The sequence below is a fragment of the Sphaerodactylus townsendi genome, linkage group LG03, assembly GCF_021028975.2.
Source record: "Sphaerodactylus townsendi isolate TG3544 linkage group LG03, MPM_Stown_v2.3, whole genome shotgun sequence".
Taxonomy (NCBI): domain Eukaryota; kingdom Metazoa; phylum Chordata; class Lepidosauria; order Squamata; family Sphaerodactylidae; genus Sphaerodactylus; species Sphaerodactylus townsendi.
The window spans coordinates 72372703-72399531 of record NC_059427.1 but is presented as its reverse complement, the minus strand read 5'-3'; the positions used below and the strand labels follow the sequence as shown (position 1 = coordinate 72399531).

Below are 26829 nucleotides of genomic sequence, written 5' to 3'. Positions count from 1 at the left end.
GCCTCTCATCATATTTGAAATACAATAAAATATTGTCAGTTTGGTGGTAACTGAATGTCCATCATCTGCAACAATCAACTGACCCTACACCAGGCCTTACTGATGTCTGTTTCTAGGATTTTCTGGCTCCTTGTGGCAATTTGCCATAGTCCAAACATGAACATTTCTGTGTAATTATGGTATCTTTGCAAAGGGGGAGCACGCTTAATTTTAATGGCTGTTGCAAGAACAAGATCTGTGAATAATTCAAAATGTGTGCACTGAGCTTTGTAGCACCAGTTGTTGTAATTGGTGGTGGTGGAATGTGCTGTCAAATCACAGCTGATTTATGTAGCCAACTCAGTAGAGTTTTCTGAGCAGAGTTTACTGAGCCGACTCAGTAGAGTTTTCAAGGCAAGGGAAGTTCAGAGGAGGTTTGCCATTGCCTGCAGAACTTCCTTGGTGGTCTCCCATCCAAATACTAACCTGTTTAGCTTCCAAGATCTGATGAGATCAAGAAAGCATGGGCACTCAAGGACAGGGCTTCTATAATTACTCTCACCACAACCTTATTTTCATTTTACCGAAGGTGAGCAGAAGGTTTAACAATAACATAGCATGGCTTCAATAGCTGACCTATAGGACCCAGATTATGTCCAAATACTATTCACTGGATGCCACTTTTTTCAAAGGGCACCTCAGCCTTATCAGATTTTTTAAAATGCATTGCACATACTATATGGTATGAGAGGCCTAAAATTAAGTTATACGTTTTAAAATCTGGAAAACAGGGTCATTCACAGCACATAGTAATCCCAGGAAGGGACCATATTTGAATCCTGTTCTTACAGCAACCTCTGTTCAAAGAGTTAATTTTTAAATTGTAAGAGCAATGTCAAGTTTTTAATTAAGCCAGTTTTAAATGAAACTCTTGCAGTATCTGGCTCCTAACACAGTTTCTTGGAGCGACAGCCACCAACTCCCCAGGCTGGTTAGGGCCATGGGGGCAGACTGTGGTCTTTGACCTTTGATGGTCTCTTCATGCTCCATACTCCATGCTGTTTTCAGCTTTCTGCACTCCAAACCCTATTGCATTTTTGGAAGTCCCATCCAGTTAATTGTATTGACTTGTACCTTGTAATCCGTTTTGAGGGTCAGTAAGAAAGGCTGATGGTAAATACCATAAATAAAATGAAAAGCAACAGGAACAACATACATTCTTGTTTTCTATATGTTCAGTGGTCCAGAAGCTTTACTAGTTCTAGGGGACCATTTAATTAACCACTCTGGTCTCACCTGAGTCAGTGGGGCTATACCCACGGTAAACAGTGGAGAGGGCAGGGAAGGCTACAACCTACAAGCGCCTAATAGGTTACCCTGCCTGCCCTCTCCACCTTTGTTCAGAAGGCTGAATTTGGGACAACACAAATTCCAGGCCGTGCTTTACTGCTATCCTGCACAGCAAGCGCAGCCTTTGCTTCATTCTAAGGCGTGGGTAGGCGCAGATGCCGAACAGATCCAGACCGGATTTTGTCTACTCCCCAGAGGCACCGCCAGCGTCTCCCGGGCTCCGTGCCTGCAGTGGGGTGTTCAAATCTCAGCGAGGGAAGTAAAGATTTGCAGAGGGGTGCGGGGGGAGATGGAAGAACCGAGTCTAATCTAGGTTGTCTGGAGATCGGGGGTGTCAGCAGCAAACATGGTGAGTGAGAGCTGGCCGCTGCGTTGGTCTTGGAAGATTTGTTGGATCCTGAGTCTGTTGGGATCTGTCCAGCCGGCTTAGGGGGGGGGGGGGGGCATTCTTTGTTCCCGACTCTTTTCGGATACCAGCATTCCTTTCCCCCTTGCCTGAGCCCTGCGCCAGAGTCGATGGAGTCCCCTTATTTTTCGCACGTGGTTTCTGGCTAGTCTCCGAATGTAACCCTGAGCAGCGCCATTCCCGTACCGGTAGATGGATTTGTTGGGTTCTTTTTTGGTTCGGACTAGCACAGCGTGACGGACTATACGTTGTTGGGAGGAAATTTCGAAATCGAGGTTTGCTTAGGGATGGAAACGTATTTGGTCTGGCAGTACCGCTTTAGGCGATCTTCATCGCCTTAGCATCTTGGAATGGCGAAAAGACGGCTAGATTGCATATTGTCAACCCAACAGAGGTGAAAAATATCCAAGAGCAAGAGAGAACCAAGAGTCTATTTTAAATTGTAATGCAGGGGTGGTGGGGGTGGGATTATTTTTTCCAGCAAGTTCGATCCTTTATTGGAACTATGTAGTAAAGGATCTGCTCAATAAAAGAGTCTATATGTGAGTGGTAAGCCAATTTGCTCGGAAACTTCTTTCCATGCAGAGGTTGCCTCCTAGAGAACTTTATATTATGACATTCAATCCGGGATAGTTTTCTAATTAGTGGTAGATCTGGCTAAACCGGAACACATTATAGTTGTGTGTGTGTGTGTGTGTTTGCCTGCCTGCCTGCCTGCGCACTCTCTCTCTCTCTCTCTTCCCCCTTGGAGTTTATTAACTTAGAAAATGAGCTAGTGGCATTACATATTCTCTTAATGTCAAACACCCTGATAATTTACCCCCAGTGAACAGGAGTTTGCCACACCTGTAGGGTTAAACAGGTTCTTTCTTATTGATATCTCATGATTGTGGAAAAAATTATGATTCAGGAGTTGCTCCCCCCTCCCAGTCTGAAAGCTGCTTTAGTGTGTAGTGTGCTGTCAGTAGAGAGTGGAGAACCCAAGATAATTTAGCATGGATTAATGAACCCTTTATGGTCCCTACAACTCTTTTGCACTTCAATCATGATGGCTAAAGACAGCAAAAGGGTAAATTTTTAAATTCTTTTAATTCAAGGTGTCTGCAGTTTGCCAGCTGTAATCCACTTTAGGCAGCTATGGAACCAAGGTGTGGTTGTTATTCTTATAAATTAATCTGGGTTTTTCTGCTCTGTGCATGGTGGCTCTGTTGTGTGCAGTTCCTTTATCTGCTTCTTTCTGGTCTTTGGTATTATGAAGGGGCCATTAAGATCATAATTTTATTCCGAAATGTTCCCCTTCATAACACAAGACAGCAAATTCTACTCATTGCCTCCTGTTGTTCAACCACTAAGTTTCAGGATGGTTCACTAGAATTAATGAAGCCAACATGTGAGGCCGATCCTAATCTTCTTCGAAAATATTACCATGAAAGCGTGTGAAGCATCCCCAGACAATTTTTGTCCTTTCCCTGAATAGCTCTTTACACTTAATAATATGGCAGTGTCCCACATTAACTGGTGATTAGCTTTGATTCCTGACCTCATGTTTTTGTGATCCTCTTCAGAACTCATCATTATAAGTTTTACTTTTGTATTCCATAAATGACAAGCAAGTATACACACTGACTTGCTCATATGGGACAGAGCAGTTCTCCTTACTGGTTTCAACTCATATCCTGCACTATCCCTGAGGCTCAGGATGAGTAACAATTTATTTTTAAAATATAGTACAATACAAAAAGCTTTCTACTTACTTAGTCTTGGCCACTATTGCTAGCCAGCCTGCTAATTTTAAAAGCCTAAATTCTACTCTTTCAGAATCCACCCAGCCAAGGGTTCTGATGGACCTTTATGGAAAAAGATTTCACAGCCTCTATTATCATCTGCAAAGAGTGCCTTCATGTATATCCTTAGTGATATATGAATGCAAGGTAGCTTTTGTCAGTTACAGGGATCATGTTGGAACACAGCAAACAAAGAGCCATTAACATCATTTAGGGTTTTATAGATGAAAATCAGCAATGTTAATGTATCACAATAAGTGGTATAAATTGTGAAACACTTGAGGAAGTGGCTCCATTGCTGGCCCACCATGTCTGGGATAAGACATTCCATTCCATAGCTGCTGTAGTCTCTATATAGTCTTCAATAGCAGTTCCTCCCACCCCTGAGAGTGCAGTATAACAGTAAAACAAGAAGTGACAAAGGTATGAATGATGATTGGCCGGTCTGAACAGAAGAGAAAGGATGGCAAATTTCTCTTCAAATGAATCTGAGAAAAAGAAAGTTGAACTACTGCTTAGGTACAGCAGTGGGCTCAGGAGCATTCCAGGGTTGGGTATACTAGTAATTTGTAAAGGGAGAACTTTCATCGTTAGCAGGTGTCACCTCCACCTGGGTTATAATAACTGACAATTATTCTTTGTGTTGTCTGGAGTCTGCTTCAGTTAACTTGTGCCAGACCATAGGACCTGAAAAGGAAATTGAGCTGGGTATTATTGGGCATACTGAAGACACCTGTTTCCAGATCTTCACTCAACAGTCACTTATGTTGTTGAATATGGGAGAGACAAAATAGAGCCATAAAGAATTCCATATCCAGAACAGGTGATAGGCACCCACCACAGCCCTCTGGGTCCCTTTGCATGTACCAATAGCCCAATAAGTACATTGCCATAGTCTCCCTTCAGTTTCATATTATTAGCATTGTTGAGATATTAGGCTAGAGAGGACAGCAAGGTCATGAAATGAAGCAAGGAACATCTGCTCACTAGTAAACACGCCCCTAGCCCCACCCCGTAGATCAAGCTACACAACCCAGACCACAATGTGCCTGAAGCAAAGAGTGGGTGCACTGCAAAAATAGATTGAAATGATTCATATTGCAAGCCAAGCCCCACACTGGAGGGGAACATCAAAGCATTGAACTCACTGTTCACTGGGGGGAAATTCCCAGCCACAAATATAGTGATTAGTCAAATCATCAAGCAGTGCCACAAGCAAAGTCTTAGTACTATAACCCAGATCAGAAATGAAACTGGCTTAGGTTCAGAAAAACATTTATGTGTCATTACCATAAATCACACACCTTTTGGGTGCCTCATGTTAAAGTATTTCCTTGATCTCAACCAGGTTTTATTTGGTACATGTTTGCAGAAATGACTCCAGAATATTAGTGAACAACAGAGCTGAAGTAAGGTTTACTAGGTTCTTAGTCTTGGAATGAGAATCCAAGCTCAGTTTGTGAGGCTATAAATTCAAGTAAGAGATTTATGATGCTTGGATGTGTGTTGGTTTTAGGAGATCACTTTTTGCTTCCTGCTTCCACAAGGAATTACCAGACAAACCAAGACACGTCCATTTTGTTTTAGCCCTTTTCATATGATGCAGTGTGTTATAGCTGCAAGTAAGTTACAGACAGAAGGGAGGAAAGGCAGCATGGTATAGCCCAGTGGTGGCGAACCTTTGGCACTCCAGATGTTATGGACTACAATTCCCATCAGCCCCTGCCAGCATGGCCAATTGGCCATGCTGGCAGGGGCTGTAGATCTTCTAGTCTCACCTGCCAGCCTGCCCTGATCTCATCAGACCTCAGAAGTTAAACATTTCACTGCTTGGAAGGGAGACCCCCAAGGAAGAATCTGCAGAGGAAAGTAATGGCAAACCATCTCTGGTCCTCCCTTTCCTTGAAAGCCCCTTGCTGGAGTCACCACAAATTGGCTTTGACTTTGTCTGCACTTTACACAAACAAGTTAGACAGATGATGATGCTTTTTCCTGTCTGATGTGCTGAACTGTAGATATTGTAGCAGATGTGTCACATTCTACTCTCAGTCTCCACGGTTGATATGATGGCAGGGAATAAACTGTGTTGGTCCAAGTCTGGATCATAAACATGTTATTGATGTCCACAAATATATTCTGCAAACAAATCACACAAAACTGTCTTAATTTAGAGGAAAATGGTGTAGTTTGTGTGCCTCAACTGAGATGTGATTTCTTTCAGTATTTAAAATGTCTGTGGCAAAGGACCATCTGAGTTAAAATATGGATGACCGAAAAGAACATAACTGAAGGCCATGCATTGCACATAAGCTTCACACCTACTCACCCCCTGAGTAGCTGGCATTTATCGCTTAGACGCCTTGAAATCTGCCTCTTGAAACATTATTTTAAATGAAAAGCTGTGACTTTTAAGAATCCAAAGGGATGACATTCCACGTGGCACTCTGTAAGCATAATATCTGAGGATGGACCATAACTCAGTAGCACTAGAGTTAAAGCTTTGCATGAAGAAGGTTGCATGTTCAACCTCTGGCATCTGCAGGCAGAAAGGATCTCAGGATCCTGTTCTCTGCAAGATCTTGGAGGGTGACTGTCAGAAAAGAGTAGGCAGTGCTTGGCTATAGAGGTCTGTGATTATGACTCCAAAGAATTTTTGGCATTTACAAAATTCTCTATGTGGAATTTTCTACTTTTGTTTTTTAACTTAGCCATGAAAATGTGTGCACTTGAAATTATATGCATTTTGCACCATCTTAGTCTTTTTCATTCTGTAACTCTGAATTGTATAGGTTCAAAAAACAAGACTATAGAATTCTGGTTGTCGAAAATGATGTTTTGACTACAGTTATATGGCAATTAAGGATATATATCTGGAGTATATGGTGTATATTACTTTGACTACAGTTATATGGCAATTAAGGATATATATCTGGAGTATATGGTGTCTTTTTGGTTCTTCTCATGCTGAAGCAAGTTTTCAGGAAAGTCCAGGTCTCCAGGACGTGTATACACAAGCAGCAGTATGAGTGGGATTTGGGTGTCTGTGAAACCTCTCTTGAATGTTTGTTTAAATGTATGTCTTTTCTTTTCTTTTTGAAAGAGAACTGATCAAGGCACAGCCAAGTCTGAGAATACTCATACTCAAAGGAATGTCTGGGGTTTGCTTCTGACCTTGCATGCTCTGAACATGGTCTACCCTACCTGCCTGGGGTTGTCACAAAATGCTTCTTGTAAAATTGCTATTTTTAGAATGAGAAGGATATAGGGGGCAGTAGCTATTTCCTTCTTCTCTGTCAGGGCTATCATGTGAAGAGCGTCCCCTACACATGAAGAGCAAAAATATAAGCCCTGTGGTAAAAGGGGATCATAGCGTACATAGTTCCCAGACTAAAGCAATAAATTTCCCAGGGAAGAAAAGGGAAAAGGAAAACAGATACTTGTTTTACTCCATCAGGATACAGAATAGTGCAATAATACAAGATAGAAAAACTGAACTGTTCAACAGCAACAATGCCAAAAAAAATATTTACTCAGTCCTAGTGTTTAGTTGTATTACTCTAAGCTAAATGGCTTTTAAACCAGACTGATTGGCTCGTCCAGCAAAACCAACTTGAAGAGAAGAGATAGATGATGAGTTGCTCAAAGGGGGACTAAAAGGTGTGTGTATGCGCACTAAGTGCTGTCAAGTCACTTCTGGCTTACGGTGACCCTATGAATTAACGTCCTCCAAAATATTTCCTATTGTTAACAGCCTTGCTCAGGTTTTGCAGATTGAAGGTCATGGCTTCCTTTATAGCCATGGCTTTCTCAATCCATCTCATGCTGGGTCTTCCTCTTTTCCTACTGCCTTCAGCTTTGTCTTTTCAGCAGTCCACAGTATCTGTAAAACTCTCTTCCAATATCAGATTTCTAATAAATCTATTTTGTTATCAGCTTTCTTCATCATCCAACTTTCACATAGTAACAGCGAATAATATATTATGACTGAATGGGTTACCAGTTCATCCTTACACTTAAGAATCTTTTCTGCCTCCTTTATGGCATCCCTTCCCAGTCTCAATCTCCTTCTGATTTCTTGGTTGATGATGGAGCCAAGAAATAGAAAATCTTAAATAATTTTAATGTTCTTGTTGCCAGTTTTAAAGTTGAGTAATTCTCCAGTAGTCTTTTGTCTTCTTGATGTAGTCCTTTGGTACTTTCTGCTTTAGCCTTCAGTGGTAGTTGTTTAAAGTCTTCTCAGTTTTTTGCAGGTAATGTGATGTTACCTTTGTATCTCAAATTGTAATGTTCCTTCTACCAGTTTTCACTCTATCTTCCTTTAAATCTTATTCAGTTTTCCTCATGATGTGTATTGCATATAGATTGAAGAGATACAGAGATAAAATACATCCTTTGCCAACTGAAAGCCATTCTATTTCTCCATATTCTGTACTAACAGTAGCCTCTTGTCCAGAATGTAGATTGCATATCAAAACAGTCAGATGCTGTGGCACACCCCTGTCCTTTAAAACCAGCGATAGCTTTTCATTATCCACACAGTTGAAAGCTTTGCTGTAATCTATGAAACACAAGCTGATCTTCTTTTGAAATTCTCATGTATGCTCGAGTAACTAACGTAAATTTGCAGTATAGTCTTTAGTGCCTATTCCTTTTCTGAATCTAACTTGAACATTTCTCATCCCATATATTTATTAGTCTTTATTGTAAGATTTTGAGCATCACTTTACTCTCATGAGAAATGAATGCAGTGGTCCAATAGTTGCTGTGTCTTTGAATCTTTTTCTCAACTTGGAATATAAAGTGTTCATTTCCAGTCTGTGGGCCATTATTTTGTTTTCCATATTTGTTGGCATATTCTTGTCAAGATTTTGATGGATTTTGTTTCTATGGCTTGGAATAACTCTATTGATATTTCATATATTCTTGGTGATTTGTTTCTCCCAGTTGCTCTCAGTGCTATTTTCACTTCACCTCACAAAACTGTAGGCTGTTCTTTGAAAGATTCTTCTTTGAAGGAGCCTGTTAGTCTGGCTTTGAAAACTCCATGGTGTTGCATTAAGACAGTTGCGAGAAGGAGCAGTGAAATAAATGGGAAAGTAATTTCAGATAATAAGGGAGGAATAACGGGGGGGGGGGGTTGCTACAAAAAAGTTGGCTAGGTTAGGAAGATGTGAAGGGGCAAATTTGGGAAGGGAAGCAGAACAGGAGAATGAAAACTATACTTTACCTTGAAGAAGTCCAGTGATTTTATGTTCATGATGATGAAAGAAGGTTCAGGAGAAAACCAACCACCAGATGTGGGGGGGGGGGGGATAGGAATTATGTGATTTGAGCAGGGGAAGAAGAGTTAGAGACAGAGACAGATACAAAAAGAGAGGGCTTTGCATGCCCTTCTTGTGCATCTTGATTTACTTGGGCATAAATAGGTGAAGTTGAATTTGGTGCAGAACTAGCATCTACAATGGCATTAGGCTTAAAGTGCATGGTCCTGCTGCCCATTGGTAAGTTGCACTGCGATGTGGTACAGTTTTAGAAGCCAAGACCTCATTGGTGTGAGAATCAGGATCTGAGCTGTCATAGGTCAGTTCAAAGTTGTAAGGGGGTTTACCAGCGAGGAACGTCTGGGTGATGTAATGAAGGTATGTCCAGCTGCAGATGATTGAACTAGCTTGGGTGGCCAGCCAGACTCTGACCTGCTGATAATGACAAAGGGTTGGGCTGATGGACTTTCCTGGTCTCTTGATTGAGATACCCTTGGAAAGGAGTATTAGATGGCCCATTGTTAACTCATCATCTCAGGCTGTGCCTCAGAGGACATGCTAACCTGAAAAACCCAGGCTGCTGGGTACCCTGGCAAAGACTATTGCTGTAAAGAATTTATACCAATAGGTGGATGAGAAGTTTGTACTGAATGTTGTATTAACTGCAGTGTTGTTTACATCCCATAGAATCTAGAGACCTACCTCACAGGGTGTTTGATATGAGGGGGGAAGGGCAAGGAGATTGTAAGCCCCTTTGAGTCTCCTCCAGGAGAGAGGAGCGGCAGCGGTTGGAAGCCAGTGTTTTCCAAAAACATTGGGAAACAGCGGCTTCACGCCGTACCTGCGCCCCCCATGCGAACAGCTCCCTGGGGACGGCGTTTTTGCCATCCCCAGGGCGCTGTATTGGGCCCGTGCAGAAAGGGCCTAAGAGTTTCATGACCTATTATATTTTGCTTATAGCACACAAAATTACTGGGTTGTTCAAGTTTATAATTTTCAGCCTTTGGTGACTGAAAGCTTACACCCAGAGGTGGGTTCCAACCAGTTCTCACCACTTCTCTAGAAGTGGTTACTAATTTTTTCTGAGTGCAGAGAAGGGGTTACTAAAGCAACCTCCCTGCCCAATAGGGACTGGAGTTGCGTGTGTGCAGCGGCACCACTGTTTGAATCCCACCACCATCGGAACCTGTTATTAAAATTTATGGATCCCACCACTGCTTACACCCCTGAATATGTGGTATAGTTGCATTTGGGTAAAGAGCTGGAAAAAGTGTAGGGAAGAAAAATGTTCAAAGGCTTAGAACCCTTTCCCTAAAGGTTTCAGTTTGGGAGTTTTCAGTTCAACATCATGATCAGTGTTTATCAAATTGTATACATTGAAAAATGAGAACTTTGTCTACCTCTCCCAAAATATTAGTAACTGGGGCACCCAATAAAATTGAAGGGCAGTAGATTCTAGACCGTCAGAGGAAAGTACTTCGTCATATAGTATATAATTAACCTGCAGAACACATCTGGCTCCAGGATATCATGATGGCCATTAGCAAAATGTCTCTAAAAGGGATTAGGCAAATTCATGGAAAATAATAAGGCTGGAGATGATGAAAGCAGCAAAACTGGGCCACCCACAGACAAGGTAGGAGGTCTCTGCATACTCAAGGGACCTCTGGGTATATAGCAAAATGACCTTGTAAATTAACCCCCCCCCCCCCCCCAAAAAAAAAACCCCTGTCCTAATGAGGACTCAAAATGCTTCAGGAACCTGAGATCTCGAGAGCAGATGAGTGTCAGTTTAAAAAGGGAGCAGTAGAAAAATTGTCTTGTTCAAACCCCTGAGCATCCAGCAGGAGGAGATTCTGAAGGAGTTGGTGGGATGTACAAATTGATCACTCCCTCCCATAAGTCCTTCTAGGAACCACCTTCTCAATGGCTATTAAATGGAACCTCCATATTCATGGTGGGTCAACAAAATGTAAACGTTTGGCCTCGGTTCTCTTGCCTGTTTGCCTACTGGGAGCTGGTTAGTCGTAAGAAACAGGATTCTGGGCCAGATGGAGCATTGGTCTGATTGAGCAGGGCTCTTCTTGCGTCTTATTGATTACAGAGCAAGAACATTCCTTCATAATCAATGTTTCATGTGCCTCTTGATCCTAGTTTCATTATTGGCTTGCTTACTATACCCTCTTCCATGTGATTGGTTTCACTTGGACATTTCCCTCTACACCTTATTATTCTTTCATGTAGCTTCTTTTTGCTCATGCCCCATGTGGGGCTTCAGGACCCTAACAGCAGATAGCTTTAGGCATGACATGGAAGCTCTGAAAAGAATATACACAAGTGAGTTATTTATTCTATTCCCTCCTTTTGGAACTGGGTAATATCCAGATGCAAACTATGTGCAGGGTGTAAAACTAAGTTCCAGTGTTTGAACACATGGAAAGAAGATGTGCAAATTGCTCGCACTTTCTTCTTTTTTAAAAATACATAGGTAACATTCAAGTCTTTGCTTGCTTCCTGCCTTAGTTTGGAATCTGATTCGTATACCTGCCTTTCATGCAGTGTTTGTCTTAGCTGTGTTCATTTGTAAGCCCTATTCAGAATATATTTTCCCCTTCATTAGACCACAGATATACCCAGCTCCTTGGCTTACTCCTGCTAATACATATTTAATGTTAGTATATGTAGATCTTGAAAGGAGATATCAGTTTCAGTGAATTATGTGGCAAAATCAGGTTTTAGTCATGATGTGATTGGTATCTGTGATTACGGCAGAAGGTCTTTAATAGCAGAGAACTAGTTCCTAGACCTGATTCTTTTCTTAGCACAGATATTATCTGCATGGGACCAGTCACTTTAGTTTAGACTCCTGACTCTGACCATGACAGTCTCTGCCCTCTGGGGTTTCAAAGGGAGGTGCAAAAGGTTTGGTGCACAATCTGAGATGATGTGCCTCAGAAAGACAGTACCCCCATTTTCAATAATATGATGGAATTTAGCCCTGAGGTATGAAGAAGTATTTATGTTCTTTTAGCAACATAACACCAATTATCCTTGCTCTACTTATCATTTATAGAGCTGTTCAATTGTAACTTAAATCTTGGCTAATTCCCATTGGCAGAGATGTTCATAGATAGATTAGAAAGAATGTGGAAGACAGTTTCCTTTTGTCATGTTTATATTAATCAGCTTTCCCTTAAAGGTCTTTTTTTTCATATTATGAGAAAGGAAAAACTGTAAGCAACTCTTTCCCCCAAGATTGAGTTTAAAATGCTGTGGGGAACTGTTCCAGTCATTCAGTGCGTATCCTACATCACTTTCTTTTTTTGCAGCTTTCTTTCTGTCATGTACCCTGTTCTAATTCTGCTACAATTTTATCAGTGTCAGACATTCCTGAGTGTCTTCCCTCACCACAAGGTGCTTTCTATCTATACATGTTTATCTTTCCCTTTCTGTGAGGAGCTAAAGGCAGCAGACAACAGTCTTTTTTGATCCTCCCATTTTTGTCCCCACAACAACCTTGTGTAGTAGGTCAGGCAAAGAGAGAGAGAGTTGTCCAATAACACTCGACAAATTTCATAGCAAAGTGAAGATATGAACTCAACACTCTAATAATTAGCTTCAAAACTTCCAATGCTGCGCCGAAAACTCTTTTTCCTATTATGGGTGTTGTGATAAGTGTCAGGGAGATTGTATCTAGGTGTCTGAGATGTATTCTTAATTCAGTGTAATTGCTACAAGATATTTGTAACTACCCTGTCATATGTTACCACTGCCATTTTTGGAGAATTCTTTCCTTGATCTTTACTTTATGTCTTCACACACTGAGTAGATAACTAGGCTTTCCCCTGACACTTTGGTCTCATGAGAACCAGGATTGTTTCCGTTATCTCATGGGGGCAGGATGCCAGGTGGGTCGCTATCTCTCACTCACCTTGGGGTGCATCAGCTCCAAACTAACTCTTTCTCGCATTTCTTGGGAAAATGGGAGGGGGGACTAACATTGGAATAAAGGGGATAGGAAACGCCAGGTTCGCCAGAACTGGCTTTGTCAAGCTGGGTGCTTCGATGCTTATCAATAAACACTGCTGATCAACCATACAGAGTCTGTTTATTGTTTCATGGTTCGAGACCTAACAATAAGCCAGGAAAGAGGAACAAATTTAGAATTAAAGAAAATGTATAGGAAGACCAAGGCATTCATGTTATACAGATGTGTAGCATGGACACCTCAGGCTTAGGGAAAGGATGGACTCTTAGGAAAGAATGCATAAAGCACATTTGGGAGGAAGAAAAGAAGAGAACTGTTGAAGAGTGAAAGAGAGGTAATTGAGTATAATAGAACCCATCCTTTCCGCAGTATAGGAAAAGTGGTTATACAAATACCTCAAAGATATCCTAGGGAATGTGATGTTATATATGATTAGAGACATGCGTTGCCTTGATCAGGGTAGCCCAATCTCATCATATCTTGGAAGCTGAACTGGGTTTTATTTGGATGGGAGACCGTTGAGGAATACCAAGGTTGCTGCACAGAGGTAGGCAGGGGCAAACCATCTCTGAATGTTTTGGGTTATCATAAGCTGGTTGTAAATTGACAGCTAAAAAGAAGAAAGAAAGAAAGAAAGAAAGAAAGAAAGAAAGAAAGAAAGAAAGAAAGAAAGAAAAAGAAAGAAAGAAAAGGAAGAAGAGCAAATTAAAGAGAAGTTAAAGACAAAAAGATGGAGACAACAGTGTGGACCTGAAAGAGGTTGACAAGATGGGGGTCTCCAACTATTTACAATCGGTAGACTAGAGAAGGAGATGGAGATCTGGCAGGGACAGGTCTCTGTCCTAGTAGAAGTAGAAAGCTGTGGATAGATTTGCTTGCAGTGTGTCACTAAACAGAGAATTGAGTCTAGCTACACAAAATTCCCATTTTCAGCTGTTTTTAGCTCCACACAGACTCCCACAGCCACTTTTGAACTGTCAGCTGAAAGCCGAACATGGATTCCCCCTGCTACTTCCACTTGTCTGAAGGCTCTGCTCCACTGGCTGTTGAAAAGAGGAACTTGGATCCTGTGAAGGGCACTAACAGTACAGGGCCAGAGTTGTCAAACAGGTCTTTCTCAACGTCTGTAAATGTGACAGCAATTAAAAGAGAATCATTTTCATCATTGTTTATTTACATCACAGTAACACACAGTGTTGGAAGTCAAGGCAACTTCCTGGGGTGTGACTCCACTCTCAAGCATATAGTGAAATACCCCATCCTAACCTGCCACAGCTGCTAGTGGGATAGGGTTCTTATAATCTTTTACTGCCATATCTACCATACATTGAAGGTCTAGATATGCAGAGCAAACTATATGGAGCTCTTACTCTTCTGTAACAGCTTCATCAACATCTGCTAAAACTAGGCTGGCTCTATGCCATGGGCCTACTTGGTATAGACTATATTATCAACATGTGTGGGAACATTAAGCTGTGTGGAGGACTGCTGCCATGGCAACCTTCCCCTTTGGGACTACCTAGAGCCTGGGTAGTTGACATGACTGGAATAGGTTTATTGGCTTGTGTAGGAGGGAATGTAGACTTTTGGGTTCTGTATTACCACTGACTTCTGAAATATTTGTACACATGTTGGCAAAGCTCTTGATCATTGTCTGGCTTCTTACATCATTGTCCTGACCCAAAGCTGTTGGGCTAGTTAATTAGCTAATAATTATTTACTTTGAACAAACCAGAGTAATTGGTTTCTATCCTTTTCACTGCTTCTGAAGGGCACATAAGAACTTCTGCCCACAGGGCATGACTTTTGCAACTCTCCTCTCTTGTTGCAGCCCCCTGAAATCCTTGAGGTCTCTACTCCCTCCCTCATGAGCAGGTTTTCAGATGACATTGCAGGCTGCCGTGGGAGGAGGAAACTCACAGTCATTCTTTGTGGGTGGAATGTCTGCAGAAATGGAGCAGCATCCAACCCATCGCCTTGCCAGGGCAGAGCATGCCATTTAGCACCAAGTTCCTTTAAAATGAAAATTCTGAAGGTACTAATTCATTGCTTTTCTTGCTGTGTAGTGCAGTTTAGAAAAGGAGCCCTCATTTGGTGACAATGGAGGTTCCCACTTGATTAGCTTCCTAGCATCCCCATTGGGTTTCTTGTATCAATTAGCCTGTCTGTAGCAGGACTCAACCCTGTTCATGCTGCAAACACTTTACCGCCCTGTCAAATCACATCTGATTTATGACAACCCCTGGAGGGGTTTTCAAGGCAAGAGACATTCAGATATGGTTGGCCATTGCCTGCCTCCTCGTCATGGCTTTGGTAGCTCTTGGAAGTCTCCCATCCAAATACTTGCTAGAGTCAACCCATAAGGGAAGGAAGAGTAAAATGGTGCTAGACCTTCTGCCTAACTCCTAAACTCAGCACTAAATTTATATCATTTGCTCTCCAAAGGCCTGTAGCAAGGAAGAAGAAGGAACCATGTCTGTCTTTCACCTGGAAACCGATACTTCCAGCTCTCTTCTAGCAATGCTGAGAATTGCTAACTTTCATACCTGCTCAGGAAATGGTGCAGTTCTGTCTTCTTGTGTTCCAGTGATCCTTTCCTGTTTCCTTCAGATCAGCTATGTGTCCCCTTCTCATCCTGTTAACATCTGTTTCCAATTTAGCTGCCTGGAACATTACCTACTGAAGGGAAACTCTGCTTCATCAGAATGAACTGGTGCCAGGAAACAAATTTCAGTTCTTGCCCAGACTACTTCTTCTTACCAAATAGTTTACTTAGAGGAATGTAGTACACAGTTATTCCTTATGGAGGCAGCCCCGAATGTGGCACCCATATTGTCCTGTTTCCTGGGCCTTTCCATAATCTTTCCAAATTCCCTTTCAAGTTCCACTCTCATTTGCTGTATTTACATTCCCTCTTTTTTTATTCTTCCTTTGTCATCTTTCATGTGCCCTTCTTCCTCCTTTTCTTTCCACAGCCACTTACTATGACATTTGGGCTGTGGTTACTCCTTAAAACGTAATGGACACTGGAATTCACAGCTTGGCAGGTAAAGGGCATGTATTTGCTTGAACAGCTTCATCACCCCAGAAAAGAGGGTGATGAGAAAAGAAATGACAATACTAGACAATTGAGCAGATACATATCGGTAATAACCTGAAAATGTTCTTGACCCCCTAATGAAAACTTAAATTTTTCCTTGAAACTTTTCCTTGACATTTCCTTAGAACTTTATTTTAAAATGTATTAAGCTGCTCTATAGCACCATTTTGAAGTGGCTCCCACAATCCTTCAAAATTCCATAAGTGGCCACAAGCTCGACAAAGTTGGGGACCCAGACATATTGCATGGGAAAGGGTGAAGGTGATAGCCAAACAGCGATTCATATTACTTGTTCTGTCAGTTTTACTGGCATTTGGATGTAGTATTTGTCTGGGTCTTGTGCTGGAAAACATATATTGGAAGCTGGCAATAGTTCTGAGCTGTGGAAATCACAATCTTATCCCATCCCAGTCAAGTCAGTGGATGTTGTTTCAGTGCATGCGGAGAAAGTTTTTCTCATAAGGTTACGTGGCATCTTCTCACACATGTGATATGATTGGCAGAGCATCATGCTGTGTGATACAGGCCAGTGTCGTAGCCAAGTTTGTCATATATTACGGAACTATTCTGGAATACCCTATCATAGCAAAAACATGCCATTCACCAGACAGACAGCTTTAGGATCTCCCTCTATGAAAAAATAAAGGAAATTCCACAAGCTGCAAGAGACTTTGAGCTCAGGACAGTGGAGTGGAAATAGAAAATGAATCACAATATGGATGTTTTCCTCTGCTTTTCATGCTAACTAGCTGAACATCAGGCTGAGTACTTAACTGGGTTTTAGCTGTCCTTTGGAAGGTGAGATTGCAGTGGTACTGTTATCATTACAAGATGGTAGAAAGCCAAGGTTAAATCCTGGACAGGAGCTTCATTACTCAGCATGGTACTACTACAAATGCCAGGCCCAACTCGTCTGCCTCATTGTTACTGGCTAGTTCAACCACAAAAGACAACAGTGGCAGCGTCCTACATTTGAATCTAATTGCAAGAAGCCAAGTGAGCTAGGAAAGGCTGCTGGTGCTTGTTGTCACCTACCAAGGACGTAGGTAAGGGGGGGGGGGTTCTTGGGTTCAAACTCCCCCATTGCTTGTCCGAAGCTCCGTCCCCCATTTGTGGGTTTTGTATTTTAAAGGGTTTTTTTGGGGGTTTTGGCCTGCAGGAGGCGCATTTTTTAGGCTAGTGGTACCAGCCAGGTTTGGTGAAGGTTGGCTCAGGGGGTCCAAAGTTATGGACTCCCAAAAGGGGTGCCCCATCCCCCATTGTTTCCAATAGGAGCTAATAGAAGATGGGGGCTACACCTTTGAAGGTCCATAACTTTGGACCCCCTGAACCAAACTTCACCAAACCTGGGTGGTATCATCAGGAGAATCTCCTAAAGATACCCTGAAAGTTTGGTGCTTCTAGCTTAACAATTGCACCCCTGACAGCAGGAAAATTGACCCCCCAGATTTCCCCAGATTCTCCTTTTGAATCTAACCCCTTCGGCATGGATTTAAAGGGAGAATCTGAGGTCCCCAGATTAAACCTTGAAAGTGATGCTGTTTCAGGGTGCGGGATAATCTATCCCAAAACAGCATCACTTTCAATGTTGTTTTAACTGGGGACCCCAGATTCTCCCTTTAAGATGGATTTAACAGGAGAATCTGGGCTCCCTAATTTAAACAGCATTGAAAGTGATGCTGTTTGGGAGTGGATTTCAGCATCACAGCAGCCACCCTTGGGGGGGTGGGCGCAAACCTCAGGTTTTGCACCAGGCTCCATTTTCCCTAGCTATCCTTCTACCTGGAGGGGAGGGAGAAGGGACTTCCGCTACCAGCTGGGAGCCCAGCTGGTGAGGGGCGGGGCAGGCAGGGCAGGGGAGCCTGCCATCTCTGGCCTCGGAGAGCTGCTTTTATAAGCACTGAGGCCAAGGGCAGGGCTTGGGGAGGTGTGGCCACGCCCCCAGGGGTGGGTGGGGGCATCGTCTTGCCCCCAACCCCCCCCAATAAAAAATCTATACCTACGTCACTGTCACCTACCCTTGGAAACTGTGTAAAGCAACAAAAGGTTGTCTCCCTATCTAGAGCACCCCAAGAGCTGTTTTAGGATGAAAGACAAGGAAATGACCTTTGTGGGACTTGAATAGAGAGGACCCAGTGGTTGTACAAGTAATGCTGGTCTGAAAGCTGCTAAACTCCTTCTTGGTTTTCTTGTATACATTTATTTTGGTTTCTTGCCCAATTGCCTGAGGCAGGGGGAGGAGATGAATATGGAAATCAGCTGGTCATGGGAAGTGAGCAACTTATTTTGGCCTTTGTGAGGAGCAGGATTGGGTGTATTGCAGCTCCACGTTGTGAGTTGCTTTTACTGGGTGAGACATCTTCTGCACTTGAATTTTGCTCTGGCTGGGTGGCTAAAACAGCAAAACAGATTCAGAAAGAAGGCCTCAAGTTAGTTTTGTGCTTTATAATAACAGTATCCTTATGCTAGTGATCTCAAGCTGTCAGAAGTTGAGGTTGAGGAGGACTGCTTGTTTTCCTAGGATGATGGGCAGCTTTGACCAGTGATACAATTTTACTTTCAGAAACTGATTAGATTTTTAGTTGATCTCTTCAGGGACTGGTGGGAAGAAATGATCAATAACTTCTTTGTATTTGTTTGACTTCTTTTGACAGCTCTGGAATCCTACTTGTCTCTAAAATCTCCATGGCAACAGCACAGGCCTCTCATGTGACCTGTGACCCTATCAGTTTTCTCTCTGAACCTTACTCTCTTGACTCTGAGACTGACACCGACTACAACATGGGCAGCGTGGGCAGCCTAGTGGAGAAACAAGACTTCTCACCAGCTACACTGGGAGGTCTGCGAGGGATGCGCCAGCCAGATGGGTTGCTCCGGAAAGGAATGTCCCAGCATGAAGTTTTCGGCTACTTACGTGGAGGAAAGAGAGACACTCGGGCTGAGAAGAAACACCAGTCATCTGGTGGAGGCTTTAAACGGGATTATGAGAGTGACCGAGAGAATCAGTCTCCTGAGTGGTATTTCCGTGACAATCAACGCGGTGCAGATTTTTCCAAGAGCTCTCTGCCTGAACGTGGACGCTTTGATAAGGTGATGGAGATGGTGGTCTGGAAATAGTAAGGAAAGCGGTGTTTCTTGACAGAGTGATGAGAAGTAATATAGACAAAGTGTATTTCAGCCATTTTCCCATTGATCTATTATGTTGGCTATCTAGTAGCTATACAGCATTTCTGGGTATATGGATTGTTAAAGCATAAAGCCTCTGGCATCATAGAAAACCCATTTGTGTGATGTTGGCGTGCTGGAGCAGCCCTCTGTCCTAAAATTGCATTAGAGCAGTGGGAAAAGCTAAAGGACAAATGAATTGGCTATGGCTGCTTTAGAGCAGGATGGGTTGATAGACACAGCCTGCAGCATATCTGGCCCGCAGCCAGTTTCACATAGCCCCTGATACGTGTACTAGCTCAAAGACTGACCTTCACATGCTGCTGCTTCTGCCTCAGCAAGCATCACTTGAATCAATAGCAGTGTATGAATTGTCACTTTGAAGCTAGTTACCATGAGGCCATCCCAGTGTTGATGGGAGAGCTGTCCCCAAGTCATCTGCATTACTGCAAAGGAGTGTTTCCACGGGTGTTTCTCTGTTCTAGTACTGAGGACTGACTGGCTCAGCCAGAAGCAATGTGTGACTCACTATGCTGTGTTTAGTATGTGTATCACACCGCTTCTCAAATAAGTCCTGAGGAAGAAGTACAAATCAAGCTCAATGCAGTGTGCCTGAAAGTACTTCTGACTTGGCCAGCTACCTCTCTGGCACTGAAACAGGGAGGCTACCTCTGCAGTGACACAGAGGGCTATGTGGCATCTCTCCATTCAGAACTAGGAGAGCAGGGGCAAGCCAGTTGCCTGGCTAAAAACAGCACCTCTCATGGTGCTGCTGGCTAAGCAGCAAAACTTCGTGGTATTAAAGCTGTCACAAATGCACAACACTTCTACCTTTCAGCATGAGAGAAAGCATTTCCTCTGGGATGTTTTCTCTTTTCACACTGGGGCTGCTCTCCAGCTTCTTTACTGTACAGGTGGGATTTTGCCTGATAAACTCTTTCATAGGGTGGGATTGGACCTGTGGCTTGGTGGCTAGCCTCCTGGATCAAAGAAAGAGGCCATCCCAGCTTTAGCAAGTTCTGTGCTACTTTCAACAGCTGAAAGAGGCTGATATATGCTGGGCTGATATATGCTGGCAGATGAGTAGGCCAACTTTACAACCTCTAGCAGGAAAATATTGATCTCCTCTTCAATTATTTGAAGGGCAGTTACATGGAAGAGGGCATATATTATTTGCTGTTCCAGAGGAGGGTAGATTTCAGATGAACATTAGGAGAAAATTCCTAATGGTAAGGGTGATTTGATAATATAACCAGAGAATAAGTGGGCTTTCCCTTAACAGAAGCCTTTTTTTAAAAAAGGATAACCATTTACCAGGAAGTCTGTAGCTTAGCAGTTCCTGTACTGAGCAGGAAGGTGGACTAGATGGCTCATAAGGCCCCTTTCAACTCTAGAACATTATGATTCCTCCCATTCTTGCTCTGCTTATGTGACACTAGGGCGAGGCATTTGCTAATGGCTTTTGTTTTTTCCAGTGTCGGATCAGGCCCTCAGCCTTCAAGGTGGTGTCTGGGAAGAGCTTTTTGTCCATGCAGGGATTGTCATCATCCAAAGGGCAGAAATTGTCCAAGAGCAATGGGAGTCTGCATACACTTTTGACACAGAGCAGCACTGGTAGCTCCTCGCAACGTGGCCCGTTGCGCAGCCATTTGTTGCACACCATCAGCCTGGACGAAGGCTCCAATTCCATCCAAAGCTTTCCTACATACAACCCTCGCTTCAAACCAGCCCCAAGCCAGTTCAGTGCTTCTGTAGGCCACATCAATCACATTGGTGGTTCCTTAGACAGGGCCTCACGAGGGCCATGGGATCCTTTGGCTGTAGAGAAAGCACCGTTGTCCTGCAAGAGTTTGAGTCGGCTGCAAAGTTCTGGAGAACCACCTCCTCCTTATGAGCCCACGTATTCTCTAGAAGATGTGGTAAAGCAACTTGAGGATCGGCTGAGTGAGAAGGGCATGGAACTCCGCCAGCTTACAAGGAACTTAAATATGAAGGATGACCCCTTTGCGCAGGTAAGTGAAATTCCTACACAACACTCAGTGGGGTCCCCATTTCTCATTTTGTCTCTGCTTTATTCTCCATTTCTAAATCTCTCCCTCCCTCACTTTCATCACTTGTCATCCATGTGCCCTTCTCCAAATAAATAGCCATTTTCCTGGATGCCTGTGATGAATAAGAATAGCCCCAAGGCAACCAAGCTGGGAAGCTTTGTGGATTTTGAAGGTTTCTCCCCCCCCCCTTTTGGGGCTTTCAGTGTACCACAGATTACTAATATGGACATGTGTGGGCAGATGGACTAATAAAAGTGTTTGTGGGCTCCTCCTCCATGTCTGCTTTCCACTCCAGGAAACATTTCCAGTAAAAATACTTGTGGGCTTAGTCTGCTTTTCATTCCACTCCCATCCTGAGCTACTCCTGCTGATGGCCTGATCCTTAAACCCGCTTTCAGTTTCTTGTGATATATTATCAACATTGGAGTCCCTGAAATGCCATACGAGAAGATGTGTGTGACTCCCCCGAGTAGTTTCTGGTCTCTTAGGTGTCAGTGGCAGGAAACAGCAGCGCATACTGCATTGGTGGTATTGGGGGGAGGGGGGCTATATTGTGCTATTTGCAGCTGAATGTATACCTGTTAATGCATGCTGTACCTCTGCTGGCAGTTCTTGAAGAGGGATGGTCAGGTTGCAAAATAATCTTTTAATATGTTCACATAATTGGTACTGGCTCACAGATGCTTACTATTCAGTCTACGTATGTAACACCTCCGTGATTAATTCGTGCAGCTCCTAAGAAAGACATTTTGGAAATTATTTCTGCCTAGTTGCCTAGTGGCAATTCATATTTCTTTCAACCTGTCCACCTTTCAATTTGTATCCACCTCTCCTAAGGAACTCAGACAGCATATTGTGGTTCTCCCTCCCATGTGAGGTAGGTGAGGCTGAGAGAGGTGACTGGCCCAAGGTTACCAAAGTGTGTTTCATGACTGGAGGTTTGAACCAGGGTCTCCCAAGTCCTAGTCTGAATCTCTAACCACTGCACACCATTGGTTAATGATGCTTACTCACCCTTTTTGTTTTCTTTAAAAACCCTCTTTTTGCTGATTTAAGAAGCCTGAGACTATATACCAAGCTATGACTTCTGCCAGTGTGTGCTGTCTCTCTGTCAAAGGACAACTGGCAGAACATGAACTGTTTCACTCAACAGTTCTGATTATTCTTCCCCTTGCAGTGATCTTGGCCTGTGGTTTACTCCTTTACTGGAACAGCTGGGCAGTAACAACACATTAATATTAGAAAGCTGCTCCTTTTCCATTTTAAACAGGCATGCAGACATCTATTATACATATATAATCAGGATAATTATAAGCAGCTCCCTTGTTCTGAAACAGGCCATGGTGCTTCTATCCTAGTCCTCTCTAAAGTCCTCTATTTAAGGATGCCAGAGATTAAGCCTGGGACCTTCCGCACACAGAAGAGGCTACCTAACCCCCAACCTCCCCCCGTTTCCTGAGAGGAGTGGATTTGCCTTCCATGGAAGGCTAGGGCTTTATGCGGTGGGCAAGTTCTCTCATTAAGTAGCACCCTTGATTTTCCAGTTGAGCCTGGCCTTGCATTTCTCCTCCATAACTTTCTTGTTCGTATAGATATTTGAAGACAAACAGCGATTGTGGATGGAGGAGCTGGAGGAACTGAAGCAGATGTATGTGGCCAAGTTGCAGCAAGTAACACAACAGGCCCAGCGCAGCCAGCGGGCACTTCAACTGCAGCTCTATAAGGCACAGCAGGAAAAGAAGCGGCTGCAGGAAGAACTGGCACTTCAGCAGAGTCAGTGTGAAGAGTTGCGGCAACGGCAGCAGCAGGCAGAGCGCCTCAGTCCCAAGCTGGAGGAGACCAAGTGGGAGGTAAGCAGAAAGAGGATTTGCAACGGGAGCGGCATCCCTGGCCAACTTAGACCTTCTCCATTGTTATTCTGGTACTTTGTGGTTTCTATATGCCAAAAGGGGAGGGGGGATTAAAAACAAATCAACAAAGTTGATGAAATACAGAATCATTTAATAGAAAATTCTCAATTCATCTACATGTTTCATGGATCTACACATTCCGTATATCACATATCATAGGAAAGCTTTTTTTTGCGCCATTAAAAACCGCTGACTTATGGCTACCTTGTGGAGTTTCCAAGGCAAGAGACGTTCAGAGGTGGTTCACGACTGGCTGCCTCCACATCACAACCCTGGTATTCCTTGGAGATTTTCCACCTGAATACTACGAAGGGCTGAGCCTGCTTATCTTCTGAGACCTGCAAGATCAGGCTAATTTCATCGCATTGCAAGATATTATTTCATAGACCCTGAACCCAAAACATGCCAATAAAGGCTTTCTGTTTCAACCGACTCTGAACCCAATCTGTTTGATTTTATTAGGCAAATGGACCCCTTCTGCTCTTGAGAACGTTTAACCTTATCATATAAATATATTAGTATAAGAGTTTCTGAAGCTTTTAAATTTTTAAAATAGATTTTGTAGATTTCCCAGATAAAGATTAATGGGAAAAGATACGGAGATGAGAACTGTCTATTAAATAACTGCTTTGCGTTTTGTGGATTCCTCCTAAGCATAACAGACCTCTCAACAAAGTTCTTGAGATAATGTGTGGATCTGCTGATTTCCAAACTGCCCCCATCTAAGACTGCAGGCAGGTTTTCAGTGATCATGAACTCTCTGGTTTGTTTGCAAAGTAGTTTAACTTTAGTTAATTAGTTTAATTAGGTAACTGGGAAAGTGACTGGCACTACTGTTCATGACTTAACCAGCTAAGGAGCTGGGTTTTAAATGCACAGTCATAGCAAAGGCTCCCTGAGTATATTTGTAATCCCTCACAGCCTTTCTCCCACTTCTCTTCATTTCTAGAGTTCTAATTATTGTTTCATTGACTTTAGCATAGCCACATATCTGGGGTTAGGAAATATTCCAACTGCCCAAATTTTGCAGCTTCAGTTGGATCATCAGTACTCCCTCCTTAGTCTAGTCCCCTATTCTCACCTGAATGTAATCTTTCAACAGGTTTGTCAGAAGACAGCAGAGATTTCTTTGCTGAAACAGCAGATCCGAGATACACAGGAAGAAATGACCCAGAAACTAAGTGAGATCTTCAGCTTGAAGTCCCAGCTGCGGGAGGCCCGAACCGAGCTGCAAGCCAAGGACTCACAACTGGTGCAATTGGGGGACTCTTTCCAAGCCTTGCCAGAGCACGGTTCCCCCCTTCCTCCACGGGACTCCCCGATGCAAGCATGCCAGGACTTTTTGGGGTGTGAAACGGATGACTCCAAATGCAGGGGAATGCAGGGAGAGAGTGCAGAAGACCCAGAGTGGTTATGGGCAGAGCTACTGCAGGAGAAGCGCCAGGCTCAGCTGCGAGCTGCAAACTTTGAGCAGGAGCGAAAAACCTGGCAACAAGAGAAGGAGAAAGTCCTCCGCTACCAACGGGAGATTCAGGCCAGCTACATGGAGATGTATCACCGGAACCAGGACCTGGAGAGGCAGCTGAGTGAATTTCGGCAAGCTGAACCCAGAAGTATCCACTCGGAGTCCCCTTGGATTGAGAGAGTTGAGTCCTCAAAGATCTGAACAGACTATCTGCTAAAGGCCCTGTGCTGGCACAGCAAAAGGTTGGAGAGGCCACATTGCATCATGTTCTCAAAGAATCTGGTACAGGAAGTTGTTGAACTAAAGGGCCTATCAATCTGGCCCAGAAGTGTACCCTTGTAACACACATGGCATTAGACTCTGTTTCTGTAACCGTTATTATTATGGATTTTGCAGACTGTTGCCATTCTTGCAGTAAAATCCCTGTAGCACATCTAGAATTTTTAGCCCTGTTGCCTCCTATCTTGGAGGGCAGGATACTTACCTGCTGCATCCTCTCTTGTGCTCACATTGGCACTACCAGTCAGAATGGAAAATCTGTTATTGTGGGATGCACATGGCCATGACTGAGGGCTGTGGCCACCGTTGTTAACACCTGAGGGGAAAAACCAATGAGGAATTTAAATGTGGTTGTACCACCCTGTCCCTTCAGAGCTTGATGCTTGGCCTGTTGTACAAAGAAGGAAAATTTGACAGCAAACCCACCTCAGCATGAACCCTGCCCTTTTGTTTTCTCTCCATGCTTGTTTCCATACTATGCCTGGTTTTGAAGCTCCAAATGTGACCTGATTGTGTGTGCCTTGCATTGTAAATTACTGAGAACACCTTTGTGTGTTTGTCTCCAGAACATGTGAGCAACTCAAGCATACGAACTGGCTTTTTAGGTTGGAGAGACAAACACCCAGCAAAGGCCAGACTCCAGGGCTCAGCCACCCCAAAGGCATGGACCAATGCTATGTGGGGGTTGGGCTAGTTTCTACATGGGCAAAGACAGTATGGGTTTAGAAGCTGTGGGTACCTTCTGTTTGGTTGCTGCTTGGTGCCCCAGTTCTGGATTTGAAGGTTCTAGCTGGCGTTATGAGCCGCAAAGTAGAAGCTCTTCCTGGCAACTCTTGGAATAAAAATCTCTTACACTTCTGGTTCCGCAACTGTTGCTTTCTCTTTCCACTCCTGGCACTGTAAGCCATCACATTCATACTCTAGTGGATGTTCACAAAAGATTACATGCAAGTAAAATTGCTCTGCACTCTGATCTTACAAGCCAGTCACCCAGCTCAGTAGGATGTGGGACCATGCATATAACAAGAAGGTAGACTACCATGTCCCTGGTGGTAGTGTTGAAAAGGAGGTTTTGGGATGCATCTTTCTCATAAGAACCTATTGTGGCAGTGCTCTCTAAGATGGGGAAAATTATTGTTTATTTATATTCTGCTTTTCTCCCCAAAGGGGACCCAAAGTGGTTTCGCACGCACGCACGCACGCACACACACACACACACAGAAGGAAGGAAGCCAGCCGTTGGAATCCACAGCAAGTCTTCTTTCCTTGCGGTTCTAAGGTAAGAACCTCAGGCTGAGAATCCTTTGGCTTCCACCGGCATGCATAGGGTAGTGTGTAGTGAATAGAGTGTTGGATTAGGATCTGGGAGACCTCACTCTGTTACAGAAGCTTACCGAGTGACCCTGGACCCGTCACTCCGTCAGCCTAACAAGGTTGTTGTGAAAATAACATGGAGGTAGGGAGAAGGATGTTGTAAGCCAGGGGTGGCCAACCTATGGTGTTCCAGATGTTCATGGATTACAATTCCCATCAGCCTTTGCCAGCATGGCCAGGGGCTGATGGGAATTGTAGTCCATGAACATCTGGAACACCATAGGTTGGCTGCCCCTATAATGTAAGCCATTACATTCGCATTTGGGAGAAGAGCAGGATATAAATTTTTAGTACCTGTGAGCAGAGAAGAAACAAACTCAAACAGATCTTACTCAGTAGCTGCTAGCCAGCTCACAGGGTCCCCCTGCTTCATACCTTGCCATGTTGTGGTGTCTACTATCTGTGTAATTTCTCCCAGTTTTAGACAAGATCTTGCTGGGAAGGGAAGCGTGAGGTTAGACCTTCATCCTGATCCCAGTTAGGCAACCTACCTCAGCATATAGGGTCAGGATGTGAGCTGCATAAATAAAGATACAGAAATGTATAATGTCTGTGAAATGAAGTTAAGAACAGTCATTCTAAGTTGGGAGGGAAGGTGCCATGGTATAGCCCAGTGATGGCAAACCTATGACACGTTTGTCAAAGGTGACACACTGCGGTGTTTTGGGTGACATGCCAGTGTTCACCAACCCCAAATAACAATTCTCCCTGCTTGGG

At 43.5% G+C, this 26829-nt stretch overlaps 1 protein-coding gene across 1 annotated transcript; it reads left to right on the top strand.

Moving 5' to 3' along the window:
• The first annotated feature begins 1486 nt into the window (after positions 1–1486).
• On the top strand, positions 1487–25595 carry N4BP3 (NEDD4 binding protein 3). Its single transcript, XM_048490104.1, has 5 exons — positions 1487–1678; positions 18523–18958; positions 20509–21045; positions 22677–22934; positions 24097–25595. Exons 2-5 carry the CDS (start codon positions 18554–18556, stop codon positions 24658–24660), a joined length of 1764 nt encoding a protein of 587 aa, XP_048346061.1. The 5' UTR covers positions 1487–1678; positions 18523–18553; the 3' UTR covers positions 24661–25595.
• Positions 25596–26829: the final 1234 nt, after the last annotated feature.

Bases quoted from the DNA above. Each gene is read 5' to 3' on its own strand.
- N4BP3 (XM_048490104.1), top strand. From the start codon at position 18,554: ATGGCAACAGCACAGGCCTCTCATGTGACCTGTGACCCTATCAGTTTT. The intron at 18,959-20,508 runs GTGATGGAGATG...TGTTTTTTCCAG, and splicing joins AACGTGGACGCTTTGATAAG to TGTCGGATCAGGCCCTCAGC. The intron at 22,935-24,096 runs GTAAGCAGAAAG...ATCTTTCAACAG, and splicing joins TGGAGGAGACCAAGTGGGAG to GTTTGTCAGAAGACAGCAGA.